Here is a 14,551-nt window from a genome sequence, read left to right on the forward strand (position 1 = left end):
GGGATTAAGGCGGGATAATAGGTAGCTGGGTCAGCTGGTATCCAAACAAGGGGGATAAGCGAGTCATTATTGGCTGTATACCCGGGCATATATATATATATATATATATATATATATATATATATATATATATATATATATATATATATATATATATATATATATATATATATATATATATATATATATATATATATATATATATATATATATATATATATATATATATATATATATATATATATATAACAGTAATCTCCGTAGTAGTCTGCCAGTAACCGTAGTTGTGAATAACACACCAAACCCAGGGAAGTGACTGCTCGGCTGTACAAGTGTACAAGTCGAGTTTGTGCAGTTAGTGGTGACTGACCCTTCTGTGTGTTGGTGGACACTCTTTCGTAGTAGTTTCGTGTGTCTTTCTTTCTTGTGTTAATAACCCTGTTTGTTTTAAATGCTATCTCGGGCTGAAGCAGTTCAGCTGCAGAGGATCTAAGTAATTACCCGTGTAGTAACTTCACTCCCTCCCCATGTCCTGACAAGGCCTGTCGCCCAGGAGGCAGTAAACGATGCTACTCGGTTTGAGGTTATAACACTCTGGTGGGCAGTGAGAGGACTGCCATATTATATTATACCTGCGTGTTGCTTTGTGTTAACTGTTTTTCTTAGACGTGATTGTCGATTCTTCTGCAGTTGTGGGTGTTAAGTGCTCTTTGGAGCATCTCCCTTGTCTGTAGGTAGATAAAATAACCTGGTGACCTTAACTTAGTGTGACCTGGAGTTACAACAGTTGTGAGAAGGGTGCAGGAGTCACAAGGGTCCCTGTACGCCTGTGTTTGAGCCCTGCACTGAATCCACATATGAGATACCTCAGTGAAGCTACTCTAGGTGTGGCCGCTTGGTGAAGGGGCTGGGAATTGTGGTCTTAACAATATATATATATATATATATATATATATATATATATATATATATATATATATATATATATATATATATATATATATATATATATATATATATATATATATATATATATATATATATATATATATATATATATATATATATATATATATATATATATATATATATATATATATATATATAAATAAATAAATAAATAAATAAATAAATAAATAAATAAATATATATATATATATATATATATATATATATATATATATATATATATATATATATATATATATATATATATATATATATATATATATATATATATATATATATATATATATATATATATATATATATATATATATATATATATATATATATATATATATATATATATATATATATATATATATATATATATATATTACGTAAGAGGGACACCAGCCAAGGGCAACAAAAATCCAGTAATAAAAAAGACACTGAGATGCCGGTCCTTCAACAGGGTCCGAAGCGGTAGTCAAAAACTAAAGGATAAGTGTCTTGAAACCTCCCTCTTGAAGGCAATAAATTCATAGGAAGGTGGAAATACAGAAGCAGGCAGTGAGTTCCAGAGTTTACTAAAGAGAGAGATGAATGATTAAGAATACAGGTTAACTCATACATTAGAGAGGTGGACAGAATAGGTGTGAGAGAAAGGAGAAAGTCTTGTGCAGCGAGCTAGCGGGAGAAGGGGAGGCATGCAGATAGCGAGATCAGAAGAGCAGTTAGTATGAAAATAACAGTAGAAGATAGTTAGAGATACAACATTGTTGCGTTGAGAGAGAGGCTGAAAAAAAGTTAGAGGAGAGGAGTTGATGACACGAAAAGCTTTTAATTTCATCCTCTTTAGAAGAGGAGTATGAGTCGATCCTCCCAGATATGTGACGCATACTTCATACATGGACGGATAAGATCCTTGTACATAGTTAGCAGCTGGGGTGGTGAGAAAAACTGTTGGAGACATCTCAAAATGCCTAATTCATAAAAACTGTTTTAGCTAGAGATAAGATGTGAAGTTTAGATTATTAGAAGAGGAGAGACCGAGAATGTTCAGTGTAGAAGAAGGGGACAGTTGAGTGCCATTGAAGAAGAGGTGATAGTTGTCTGGAAGGTTGTGTTAAGTTGATAGATGGAGGAATTGAATTTTTGAGGCACTGAACAAAACCAAGTTTGCTCGGCCCTAATCAGAATTTTTTTTTTGTTCTTGCAAGGAAGAACTATTTACTTCCTGAAGGGTTGGACGTCTACGAAAAGACATGGAAAAGTGCAGGGTGATATCATCAGCATAGGAGTGGATAGGACAAGAAGTTTGGTATAGAAGGTTATTGATGAATAATAGGAAGATATTGGATGACAGGAAAGAGCGCTGAGGAACCGCACTGTTAATAGATTTAGGAGAAAAACAGAGATCGTCTACCACAGCAGCAACAGAACGGTCAGATAGGAAACTTGAGATGAAATTACAGTGAGGATAGAAGCCATAGGAGAGTAGTTTGAAAATCAAACCTTTGTGCCAGACTCTATCAAAAGCTTTTGATATGTCTCAGGCAACAACAAACGTTTCACCAAAATCTCTAAAAGACGATGAGCAAGACTCAGTAAAGAAAGACAGAAGATCACCAGTAGAGTGGCCATGACGGAACCCATACTGGTGATCAGATAGAACTTTATGAAGTGATAAATGTTTAAGAATCATCCTGATGTTGATTCAAAAACTTTAGATAGGCAGGAATTTAAAGTAATAGCATTGTAGTTTGAGGGATTAGAACGGTCACCCTTTTTAGGAACAGGCTGAACGTAGGTAAACTTCTAGTAAGAAGGAAAGGTAGATGTTGACAGACGTCTTAGAACACCTTAGAACAACTTCATAGAAGCTGTTTTAGCTAGAGATGAGTTGCGGAGTTTCCAGTTTAGATTATAAGAAAAGGACAGATCGAGGATATTTAGTGTAGAAGAGGGAGACAGTTGACTGTTATAAAATAAGAAAAGATAGTTGAAAGGCAAAGTGTAAGCACGGAGGCGCAGTTTCGGAGAACAATAGGAGGGATCGCATTAGGTCCATAAGCCATCCGAGGGTTTAGGCTAGCAAGGGCATGGGAAACAGTATTGTGAAGGATTTTAATAGTTAGGATGAAGGAGAGAGATGAACAAGCCCTGAATCATCCAAGGTAGGGTTTTAGCAAAGGTATGAGCGAAAATTTCAGTTTTAGATATAGATGCGATAGAAGTGGTGTTATTTACTTGATATAAAGGAGGGAAAGATGAAGAAACAATGGAGATGTTTTTGATTAGGTGCTAGAAGTCATGAGGGGAGTTTGTTCTTGGTAAATGTTGACACTTTCTGTTAATGAAGGAGTTTTTTGGCTAGTTTGAGAACAGACTCCTCATGGTTCTGGGCAGAAATATAAAGGGCATGAAATTCTGGTTATGGAAGGCTCAAGTACCTTTTGTGGGCCACCTCTCTATCATGTATAGCATGGTAAAGAGATGGCCCACAAAAGGGCTGTCTGTCTGTCTGTCTGGTTGTCTGTCTTGTTGTCTGGCTGGCTAGCTGCCTGTCTGGCTGTCTGTCTGTCTGTCTGTCTGTTTGTTTGTCTGTCTGCCTGCCTGTCTGTCTGTCTGTCTGTCTGTCTGTATGTCTGTCTGTCTCTCTCTTTCTCTCTGTCCGTTTAGTTGCCTGTCTGGCTGGCTATCTGGCTGTCTGCCTGGCTGTCTGGCTGTTTGCCTGGCTCTCTGGCTGCCTGTCTGCCTGTCTGTCTGTTTGTCTGTCTGGCTGTCTATCTGTCTTTCTGGCTGTCTGTCTGGTTGGCTGTCTTTTTGGCTTGTTGGCTGTCTGTCTTTATCTCTGTCTAGCTGTCTATGGGTCTGTCTGTCTACCTGACTGTCTATCTTTCTGTCTGTCTGGTCTGTGTGTCCGTTTGAGTCACTCAGTAACTGACACATCAGCCACTTTCTTCCACTGATGTGTTTGTTTTAAGGTTAATCAAATAACTGAATTATTAGTTCATTCCTTATCTAATTATTATTTTTTTTTATTTCTGTTATTTCTTTGTGAGCTTAGTTATTTTTTGTATAACATGTTCCACTTTTTAGAATTTCTTTTTTGATACTTATTTATTCTGTTTTATTGAATGCCTTATTTAGTCATCTGTTTCATAGAGTTTAATTTTACCATTCAATATTGTTTGATGGCTTGTTTTTATTTGTTTATTTTTTTCTCTTTCTTTTTCCATGATTTCTTCTTTGCAATTTTATTTGACGTGTTTCTGTTGTTCAGTAAATATTTATTTTCTAATGCTTGGTGCTGAGGCGCAATTAAGTCTGCTGTTTGGTACCATGCATTTTTGTTTGTTTATTTATATATAATTTATGTTTCATTTACTTTTGTTCCATTATTATGATTATTTATTTATTTATTTGTTTATTTATTTGTTTAAATATCTATTTATTTATTCATTTATTTATTTATTTATATATTTATTTTTTTGAGAGAGAGAGAGAGAGAGAGAGAGAGAGAGAGAGAGAGAGAGAGAGAGAGAGAGAGAGAGAGAGAGAGAGAGAGAGAGAGAGTTCACATTACACTCACTTACACACTCACCCCCTCGTAGGCTGGAGTGCCACCGCCACTTGACACGCTTCCTCCATCAGGCTTTGTTCCACGCCAGACAAGACCAGGGAAACACTGCTGATGTCAGGAAGTGGTGAAGGAACCGCCGTTGATGTTACCATCGTCATGGGGACGTGTATGCCTGCAAGGACACCACCAGCTTAACCTCCGCACACACACACATACACACACACACACACACACACACACACACACACACAGATAGGTAGACAGATAGATAGATAGATAGACAGATAAATGCATAGTTTATTGACCACAGTTAGTAAGCATGTTACAAAAGTTCATAAAACAACACTATCAAAAAAATGTAAGTTAATTAGATAAATTACAACTTGAAGACATAGAGACAAATTGTTGTCCATGAATAAATAATAAAACCGAAGGCCATCACCTCAACTATATAAATACAAGAAAAACACTACCTAAAAAACAACTAGAACAAGTAAAACACCTAAACATAACCGCAATACACTAACTTAAATATAAATAATAGAACTAGCAGTACAAATAAAGCTGTATGCTATTATTTTCTTTAAAAACACGGAAAAAAAACACGTAATATTGTATATTCCTAAACCTCAAATTAGTAACAGTAAAATACCTCAAACCTATCCGCAGTCCACCAAATCTGGCATAAACAGAATAATAATAAAAACACAAACTAACTGAATATATGAAATCATAAACCAAGACTTAACTTACAACAAACACAACAAAATACAAATACTTAAAACAGATGTTCGTAACATTAAAAGTATTAACACAACCGCGATCCATTGCTCTCCATTATGTAAATACAATAAATGAAAACACAAATAAAACAAACGTAAGGAACATATCTCTCAATTATATAGAGACATCACTCAATTATATAGAGACAAAATTATATGTATGATCTTACAAACTTGGTCGGTGTCGTATTTGCATCGCATAGGTCTTCTGGGCGTTCTAAGTTATTTTATTGCCTAATGCTGACAAAAATAGGCAGATCTCAACAACATGTCGTTATGTTTATATAGCACCACAAGCACAAAGACGCTTTATAGGCAACCGATCTCTTCCCCGCCTATTTCAGCGCCCACTTTTTGTCGCCAGAGAGTGCTCAGATACACGGAAGCCAGTGAAGGACATTCTAAAAAGGTCGTTGATTGTGTGGCCGTCCTTATATACGGAATGAAGTTGGAGAGTGGGGTTAATGATTCGGTACATGGCATATCGCAGCAGACACCTGCAGAAACGATAATTACTCCCAGTGAGGTCTAAAGCACTGTTTGGGGGGTGCTGTGAACTTATCATTAAACCCAGCTGTGACCTCACTGAACGTTTCCCTTTGTGTCTCACAACACAAGGGGGCAGTCACAGCCTGCCCTCTAAAGACAACTCTCTTCCTACACACAAAATTACAAGCACCTAATAACACACACACCCTTCACTCAAAAATTTTAAAATCATCATGGCGACTCCTACACCAGCCTCGGAGTCCCCATCTGGGGAGGGGACCATAAATGTCCCCAGGTCGGACTGCCTTTCTGTCGACGACCCTAAGTGTCTTGACACTCCCCCCAATTTTTTCTTCATTAACTTGTGCAACATTCGCGGTCTAAGATCTAATTTTCAATCTGTAGAACACCACCTCTCCTCTTCTAAACCTCATCTTCTTTTCCTCACTGAAACTCAGGTGTCTGAGGCAACTGCAGTAGCCCCTTTTCTGTTCCCTCCTACTTTCTCTATCCTCATTTTCGATCCAAAGCTGGATGCTGCGTTTATGTGCGCAGTGACTTAACCTGCTCTCGTGCCCACGCTCTTGAATCTTCCGAGTTTTCCACCATCTGGCTACGACTACAGAGTCACTCTCATACTAAATTTGTCTGTGTTGTATACCTCTCGCCTAACTCCTCTGATTATAAGAAATTCTTTGACTACTTAACTTCCAAAGTGCAGCACATTCTGACCCTCTTCCCTTTTGCAGAGATCTCCATTCTTGGAGACTTCAATATTCACCACCAGTTTTGGCTTTCCTCTCCCTTCACTGACCATCCTGGTGGACTAGCCTACAACTTTGCTATCCTCCATGACCTAGAGCAATTGGTGCAACACCCTACTCGTATTCCTGACCGTCTTGGAGATACGCCCAACATTTTTGACCTTTTCATGACCTCTAATCCTTCTGCTTATGCTGTCACCCTTTCTGCTCCGTTGGGCTCCTCCGATCACAATCTCATATCTTTATCTTGTCCTATCGCTCCAGTCCCTCCTCAGGATCCCCCTAAGCGAAGGTGCCTCTGGCGTTTTGCCTCTGCTAGTTGGGGGGACCTGAGGAGGTATTTTGCTGATTTTCCTTGGAATGACTAGTGCTTCCGTGTCAGAGACCCGTCTTTGTGTGCTGAGTGCATAACAGAGGTGATAGTGTCTGGCATGGAGGCGTACATTCCTTACTCTTTTTCTCGTCCTAAACCTTCTAAACCTTGGTTTAACACAGCTTGTTCTCGTGCTATACATGATAGAGAGGTGGCCCACAAAAGGTACTTAAGCCTTCCATCACCAGAATCTCATGCACTTTATATTTCTGTCCGGAACTATGCCAAGTGTGTTCTCCAACTAGCCATAAACTCCTTCATTAACAGAAAATGTCAAAACCTTTCAAGATCTAACTCCCCTCGTGATTTCTGGCATCTAGCCAAAAATATCTCCAATAACTTTGCTTCTTCTTCTTTCCCTCCTCTATTTCAACCAGATGGCACCACTGCTATCACATCTACTTCTAAAGCTGAACTCTTCGTTCAAACTTTTGCTAAAAACCTTGGACGATTCTGGGCTTGTTCCTCCCTCTCCTCCACCCTCTGACTACTTCATGCCACCTATTAAAATTCTTCGCAATCATGTTTTCCATGCCCTTGCTGGCCTAAACCCTCGGAAGGCTTATGGACCTGATGGGGTCCCTCCTATTGTTCTCCGAAACTGTGCCTCCGTGCTTGCACCTTGCCTAGTCAAACTATTTCAGCTCTGTCTGTCAACATCTACCTTTCCTTCTTGCTGGAAGTTTGCCTACATTCAACCTGTTCCTAAAAAGGGTGACCGTTCTAATCCCTCAAACTACCGTCCTATTGCTTTAATTTCCTGCCTATCTAAAGTTTTTGAATCTATCCTCAACAGGAAGATTCTTAAACATCTATCACTTCACAACCTTCTATCTGATCGCCAGTATGGGTTCCGTCAAGGCCGCTCTACTGGTGATCTTTTGGCTTTCCTTACTGAGTCTTGGTCTCTTTTAGAGATTTTGGTGAAACGTTTACCGTTGCCTTGGACATATGAAAAGCTTTTGATAGAGTCTGGCACAAAGCTTTGATTTCCAAACTACCCTCCTACGGTTTCTATCCTTCTCTATATAACTTCATCTCAAGTTTCCTTTCTGACCGTTCTATTGCCGCTGTGGTAGACGGTCACTGTTCTTCTCCTAAATCTATTAAGAGTGGTGTTCCTCAGGGTTCTGTCCTGTCACCCACTCTCTTCTTATTATTCATTAATGATCTTCTAAACCAAACTTCTTGTCCTATCCACTCCTACGCTGATGATACCACCCTGCACTTTTCCACGTGTTTTCATAGACGTCCAACCCTGCAGGAGGTAAACATATCACGCAGGGAAGCCACAGAACGCTTGACTTCTGATCTTTCTAAAATTTCTGATTGGGGCAGAGCAAACTTGGTATTGTTTAATGCTTCAAAAACTCAATTCCTCCATCTACGATATCAACTCGACACAGCCTTCCAGACAACTATCCCCTCTTCTTCAATTACACTCAACTGTCCCCCTCTTGTACACTGAACATCCTCGGTCTGTCCTTTACTTATAATCTAAACTGGAAACTTCACATCTCATCTCTAGCTAAAACAGCTTCTATGAAGTTAGGTGTTCTGAGACGTCTCCGCCAGTTTTTCTCACCCTCCCATCTGCTAACTCTGTACAAGGGCCTTATCCGTCCATGTATTGAGTATGCTTCACATGTGTGGGGGGGTTCCACTCATACTGCTCTTCTAGACAGGGTGGAATCAAAAGCTTTTCGTCTCATCAACTCCTCTCCTCTAACTGACTGTCTTCAGCCTCTCTCTCACCGCCGCAATGTTGCATATCTAGCTGTCTTCTACCGCTATTTCTATTTTCTATTTTCTACTGCTCTTCTGATCTTACTAACTGCATGCCTCCCCTCCTTCCGCGGCCTCGCTGCACAAGACTTTCTTCTTTCTCTCACCCCTATTCTGTCCACCTCTCTAACGCAAGAGTTAACCAGTATTCTCAATCATTCATCCCTTTCTCTGGTAAACTCTTGAACTCCCTGCCTGCTTGTGTATTTCCACCTTCCTATGACTTGAAATCCTTCAAGAGGGAGGTTTCAAGACACTTATTCATCAATTTTTGACCACTGCTTTGACCCTTTTATGGGACTGGCATTTCAGTGGGCACTTTTTTATTGGATTTTTGTTGCCCTTGGCCAGTGTCCTTTCTACATAAAAAAAAAAAAAAAGATGCCTCGACACGCTCCTGCACTCTCTTCATGAGGTCCTGCATGCTAGGTACATTAGTGTCAATAAAGCCCTGTATGTTTGCACTTGAGGGGATGTTGGCTCGGGTAACTATATCTATAACATACATTAGTCGGTCATCAGTGTATCCATACCTCTCAGATACAATTTCATTAAAAGAAACTGTGTTGGCGGGATCTCACTAAATCGAGAAGTGAGGGGTATCCTGATTCAACGTAACAAATGTCGTCGGGCATAGACTTCCTAACACCTAACAGCTTCTTGATGCCCCAATTATACAACTTAGTCATAGGCCCTAAGTCAGCTCCCAACCACGACTCACAACCATACAGGAGAGTTGACATAAGTGCAGCGTCAAAAACTCTTCGTTTCACCACGAACGGTACATCATTGTTCTTTTTTAGAAAGGTAACAAATTTTATGACTTGGTTTGTTTTTGCCCTGGTGTGAACCTTAAGGTTGGATGACATGGAACCGTCGCTAGTGAAAGGCGATCCAAGATACATATACATTGAAGACGGGGCGATAGTCAGGCCATTCACGTGTAACGGCACGGACAACGAAAAATTTAGTTTGGGCCCCGTTGATGACCATACCGTGCTCACTGCAGAATGACTGAAGCAATTTCGCCTTCTCCACCATTCCTTCTCTGTTTGTGGACAAGATCACGGTATCATCCATCAAGACCAGAGTATGAAGCCAGCCAAGAAAACTATCAGGCAAACACCTCTGTCTGATTAGCCTAATAAATTCATTTATAAAAATTATGAAGATTAGGCATGAGGTGGGCGAGCCCTGCCTCACTCCGAGTGTGGCCGCAATGATCACACCGCCGATGACTGATTCAGTGATAGTGTACATTGCCACCAGCACTGCTAGCATCACCATGCCGCAATCTAAGCGCTTCTAAATGACAAACAATTTATTCTTAGGTACCAGATCATAACCCTTCCTAAAGTCTATAAAAGCTACGAAAAGCATAAATTTCTTTCGGCGTGCCATATCAATGAGGAGGCGTAACGATACGACATGTTCCGTGCAGCCCCTCTGTGCCCCAACCTGCTCACGAAATGGAATGAACCACTGGCACAGAACCATATCATATAATTTAGTGATGCCGTTTATTACGTTTATGCCTCTGTAGTTGTCTGGGTCGGACCTGTTAACTTTTTTTTTAAAAACAGTAAACACCCACCCATCCACCCACCCACCCACACACACACACACACACACACACACACACACACACACACACACACACACACACACACACACACACACACACACACACACACACACACACACACACACACACACACTCTCTCTCTCTCTCTCTCTCTCTCTCTCTCTCTCTCTCTCTCTCTCTCTCTCTCTCTCTCTCTCATACACACAACATTTGATAAATACTAGTGCAAGGAGTGCAACAGTCTTCAATATTCACTGCACCACAGACTCACAAAGCCAATGCAGGTAAGGCAGAGATGAGGTGGCTCGGGTGAGGGCTGTTAGAAGGCTGGCAGCATGCTCATCGCTAGATACGGTCAGGTGCAGCACCTCAAGGGATTCAGAAAGCAGCGCCACCCAATCAGCACTCAGGTGACCCATGAAATGCTTAAGGCTAGTCCTGTAATGGCGAGACTTTGAATTGTTGCACACACGCACACACACACACACACACACACTCTCTCTCTCTCTCTCTCTCTCTCTCTCTCTCTCTCTCTCTCTCTCTCTCTCTCTGGTTTACTACTGTAGTGCAATTATTATTATTATTATTATTATTATTATTATTATTATTATTATTATTATTAGTAGTAGTAGTAGTAGTAGTAGTAGTAGCAGTGGTAGTAATAATATCAGTAGTAGTATTAATAATTGTAGTCAGAGTTCCTAGGAAACTGACGTGTTTAGTGAGCAGTGACCTGACGATATAGCTGGGTAATGTGTTGCTTAGTCGTCTGGTTGTGTTAGTTCTCCTGTTCTCGAGGCCTTCGTTGCGAAGGTCTCAGAGGTGAATAATGAGTTCCATCGAAGGATCTTGGAGGTGCAAGCTGATTTTCCTGAAAGGATCTCAGACCTGCACGCTGAGTTCTGCGAGAGGATCTCAGCACCTTAGGGAGGGTCGTGCCCCGCCATCACCTTATCTATTAAGGCGACGGAGGAGCAGTGGTCAGTTGTGTGCAGGGGCGCCAAGAAGTTGAAGGTTCTCAAGGCGCCTCGACTGAAGGCGCGCCACGTGGAGACGAGGAATCCTTTTAGTGGGCAAGAGGGAAAAACTGGAGAGGAGGTGGACGTGGCTGGAGGAGACAAGAAAAAGGAGGGACAGATGCAATTACTCTGCCCCATGGTAGAGTGCTTGTGCTTGGTGATAGTCATGTTAGGCATTTAGATAACGCGTTTTGTGCCAGAAATAGGAAGCGAAGGTCGAGGGTGTGTTTGCCAAGGGTTGAGATAGGGAAAGTAGCTGATAGGCTAGACACGTGATTGGGAAATGATGGGAGCAAGTCCATTCTTTTTCTCAGCGCGAGAGGAAATTACTTTGGTAAGGTCAGGAATGAAAAGCTGTTCGGGAAGATTAGGCAGGCCTTGGATAAGATTAGAGACAAGGAGGGATCCCTGTGGTATGTGATGTCTTGCTGAGGAAGGGAATTGGTGTTGATTGGCTGTCCAGGGCTATTAGAGTGAATCACAGGATCGCAAATCATTGTAAAAGTAATGGATGGACGTTCATCGACAACTGGAACCTCTTTGATAGGGACACCTTGTACGCCAGGGATGGAGTGCATTTATCACGTCAGGGTGTTCGTATTTAGCCGAAACACTCGAGCGGAAGGTAACTGCACTTCTGCGCTTTTTTTCACTACTCAGGAGCGAAGAAGGACTTGTGAGGACGAAATGAAGGACCAATTAGATAAATCTAGAAAAGTAAGTAGCTCAGTGAAGACAAGGAATAGCTAAAAGTGTTAACTGCACGAATTGTAGAAGTATTTAGAATGAAATAGACCTACTTAGACGAATGGCGTGTGTAGAGAACCTTGACATCATTGCTTTAACAAAAATTTAGTTAGATATGTCAGGAAAAGTACTTAATCCAGAGGTTAAGATAGATGGTTACACACTATCCTATAAAGACAGAGAAAAAAAGAGGAGGATGCGTCGCGCTGTACGTTAGGGACACATTACAGTGTTGTATTAATTAACAATAGAATTAAAACTGATAGCATAACATAATCGATATGGGTAGATATTAAGGAAGGACCACAGTCAGTAGTACTGGAAGTAGTGTACAGGCCACCGAACAGTACAAAGGAAATTAACACCTCACTATGGCAGGAAATAAATAGAGCAAGCAGGTGCAGTCAGGGATTTGTGGTAAGAGTTTTTAATTTTAGGAATATCGACTAGAGCCTGATGGTGGGTAACAGTGAAGCAGTGGAATTTCTTAAGGCAATTCAGGATAATTATTTTTTAAAACATGTCATCTTAGGACCCACAAGGGGGAATAATATTCTACATTTAACACTAACAGGGAGGAAGCAGTCACGCAGGTAGAGGTTGAAGGACAGCTAGGTAACAGTGACCATTGTGAAATTAGGTACAAATCAAATTGGGAGGAAACTTTTAAATACGAAAACACTAGTAAAATGCTTGATTTTAGGAGAGCAGATTTTGAGGGATTAAAAAGGTACATTCACTGGCAATGGACACAAGGGGAGGTAAGGTCCAGGATGAAGCTGAGAAAAATAAGGCAGGGTGAGGGAGGTGAGGTGAGGTGTGAGGGTGTAAGACAAGAAGAGGGAACAAGTGTCAGGAATGGTCGAAGGAGTGAGAGAGGGAAAGATATGTGTGAGTATGTTGAAGGGTTAGGTCATGCTCAGATGGGAGAGGTGAGTAGAAGATGAAGTGAAGATGGATGGGGCCGAGATGAGAGGATTAGGGGAAGTAAATGTAGATGAGTTGTACAAATATTTCATTGATGAATTACATACAGGACAGTTAACAATAATATCACAAAAATTATCCTAAATGGATGACTAATGGGTTAAAAAAAAAATACATAGGACGGAAGAGAAGTATATATAGGAGATTAAAGGCAGGGGAAGAAGTTTTAGGACCAGAATATAATGAATTAGTTAGAACAGTCAGGAGGTTAACAAGGAAAGATAAAAACTATTATAAATTAGAGGTAGCCAACCAGGCGAAGACAAGGGTATATAGAACGAAGAATAGGGAAACAATAGGTTCATTAAAGGCAGCAGATGAGGAGCTTGTTAGTTCTGAGAGGAACATAAGTAAAATTTTGAATGAGTATTTTTTAATGCACGGATATATTAAATGAGGAAACTGGAAAATGAGTATCTAATAAATAAATTAATCAATTAATTAAATAAAAAATAGATAATTAGGATAAAGAATGTAAACTATTAAAGAGGTGAATAATCATGATAATGATTATACCTATGTTAACGTCAATGCCTATGTTAACTTGACGTTGAGTGAAGACAATGAAGTAATAGATATGAAGTAAAATAATTATACCTATGTTAACGTCAACGCCTATGTTAACTTGACGTTGAGTGAACACAAGTTGAAGTTAGATGAAGTTGAGTGTTGCGATATATAAACGTGGATTATAGTTCTGGGAAAGTGTTGCGCTACACAAGTGTGGATTATAGTTCTGGGAAACTGATGCGTCAGATTATGTTAATGATCCTAGCAAACTTGTACACTTTCTGCTGTTCTAGGGGCGTGGCGGTATACTCCTAGGCGTCAAATTTTGCTCAAGGAGGAAAAGGAGAAACGGGGAGGATTATGTGCAAATCCTGTCTGGGGATTAGTTGATTCAGGAGGAATCGAAGGAAGAAAGCTTCGTTTCGACAAGTACCTAGATGTGGAAAGTTTGAGAGTGTACATATACAAGGATTTGTGATTATAGCAGTGGGTCTACAAAGAAAAAAAATATATTAAAACCACAGAGAAAATAGAATATTGAAGCCACAAAGAAAATACCGAAGCCAGATAGGAAATAAAATATTGGAACCACAAAGAAAAACTGATTGAAGATGGAAAAGTTAATTGGAGCTACAAAGAAAAGTTGATAAGATACGTAAATGTTGATTGATCCTTCAATATATGCTTGCTATGTAATATACGCCTGAAGAAAAAAAAAAAAACGTTTCAGGAAAATTTGAGTGAAAAATATAAATACTGAGCATAGATGTGAATAAGAAATGCAGAATTTTGAGCTGTCAAAAGGTAAAATCTCACACAATTCAATTTTACGAATAAAGTGACAGAAGTATAACGGTTCAGGTAAAAAATATTGGAGTGTATCTGTTGTGTCTTTCGAGGGAGCGATGAAACTAAGGACTTCCAATATAGCGCCAATATGGCACCACCTCCGCGGGCGACCTGTGCTTGTTTGCTTCGA

General features: G+C 39.9%; 1 protein-coding gene across 4 annotated transcripts in view; it reads right to left on the reverse strand.

Moving 5' to 3' along the window:
* Positions 1 to 14,551, reverse strand: part of LOC135095139 (uncharacterized) — a 58,053-nt gene that overhangs the window by 2,260 nt on the left and 41,242 nt on the right. For 2 of the 4 annotated variants that reach the window (XM_063995905.1, XM_063995904.1), the window contains exons 4-5: positions 10,581 to 10,747; positions 4,553 to 4,703 (exon numbers count right to left, since the gene is read on the reverse strand). In XM_063995905.1, coding sequence (XP_063851975.1) covers positions 4,553 to 4,703; positions 10,581 to 10,747 — 318 coding nt within the window. The remainder of the gene's footprint in view (positions 1 to 4,552; positions 4,704 to 10,580; positions 10,748 to 14,551) is intronic. The other 2 variants (XR_010264064.1, XR_010264063.1) reach the window with 1 other exon arrangement.

The sequence above is a fragment of the Scylla paramamosain genome, chromosome 47 (genome assembly GCF_035594125.1).
Source record: "Scylla paramamosain isolate STU-SP2022 chromosome 47, ASM3559412v1, whole genome shotgun sequence".
NCBI classification, from domain to species: domain Eukaryota; kingdom Metazoa; phylum Arthropoda; class Malacostraca; order Decapoda; family Portunidae; genus Scylla; species Scylla paramamosain.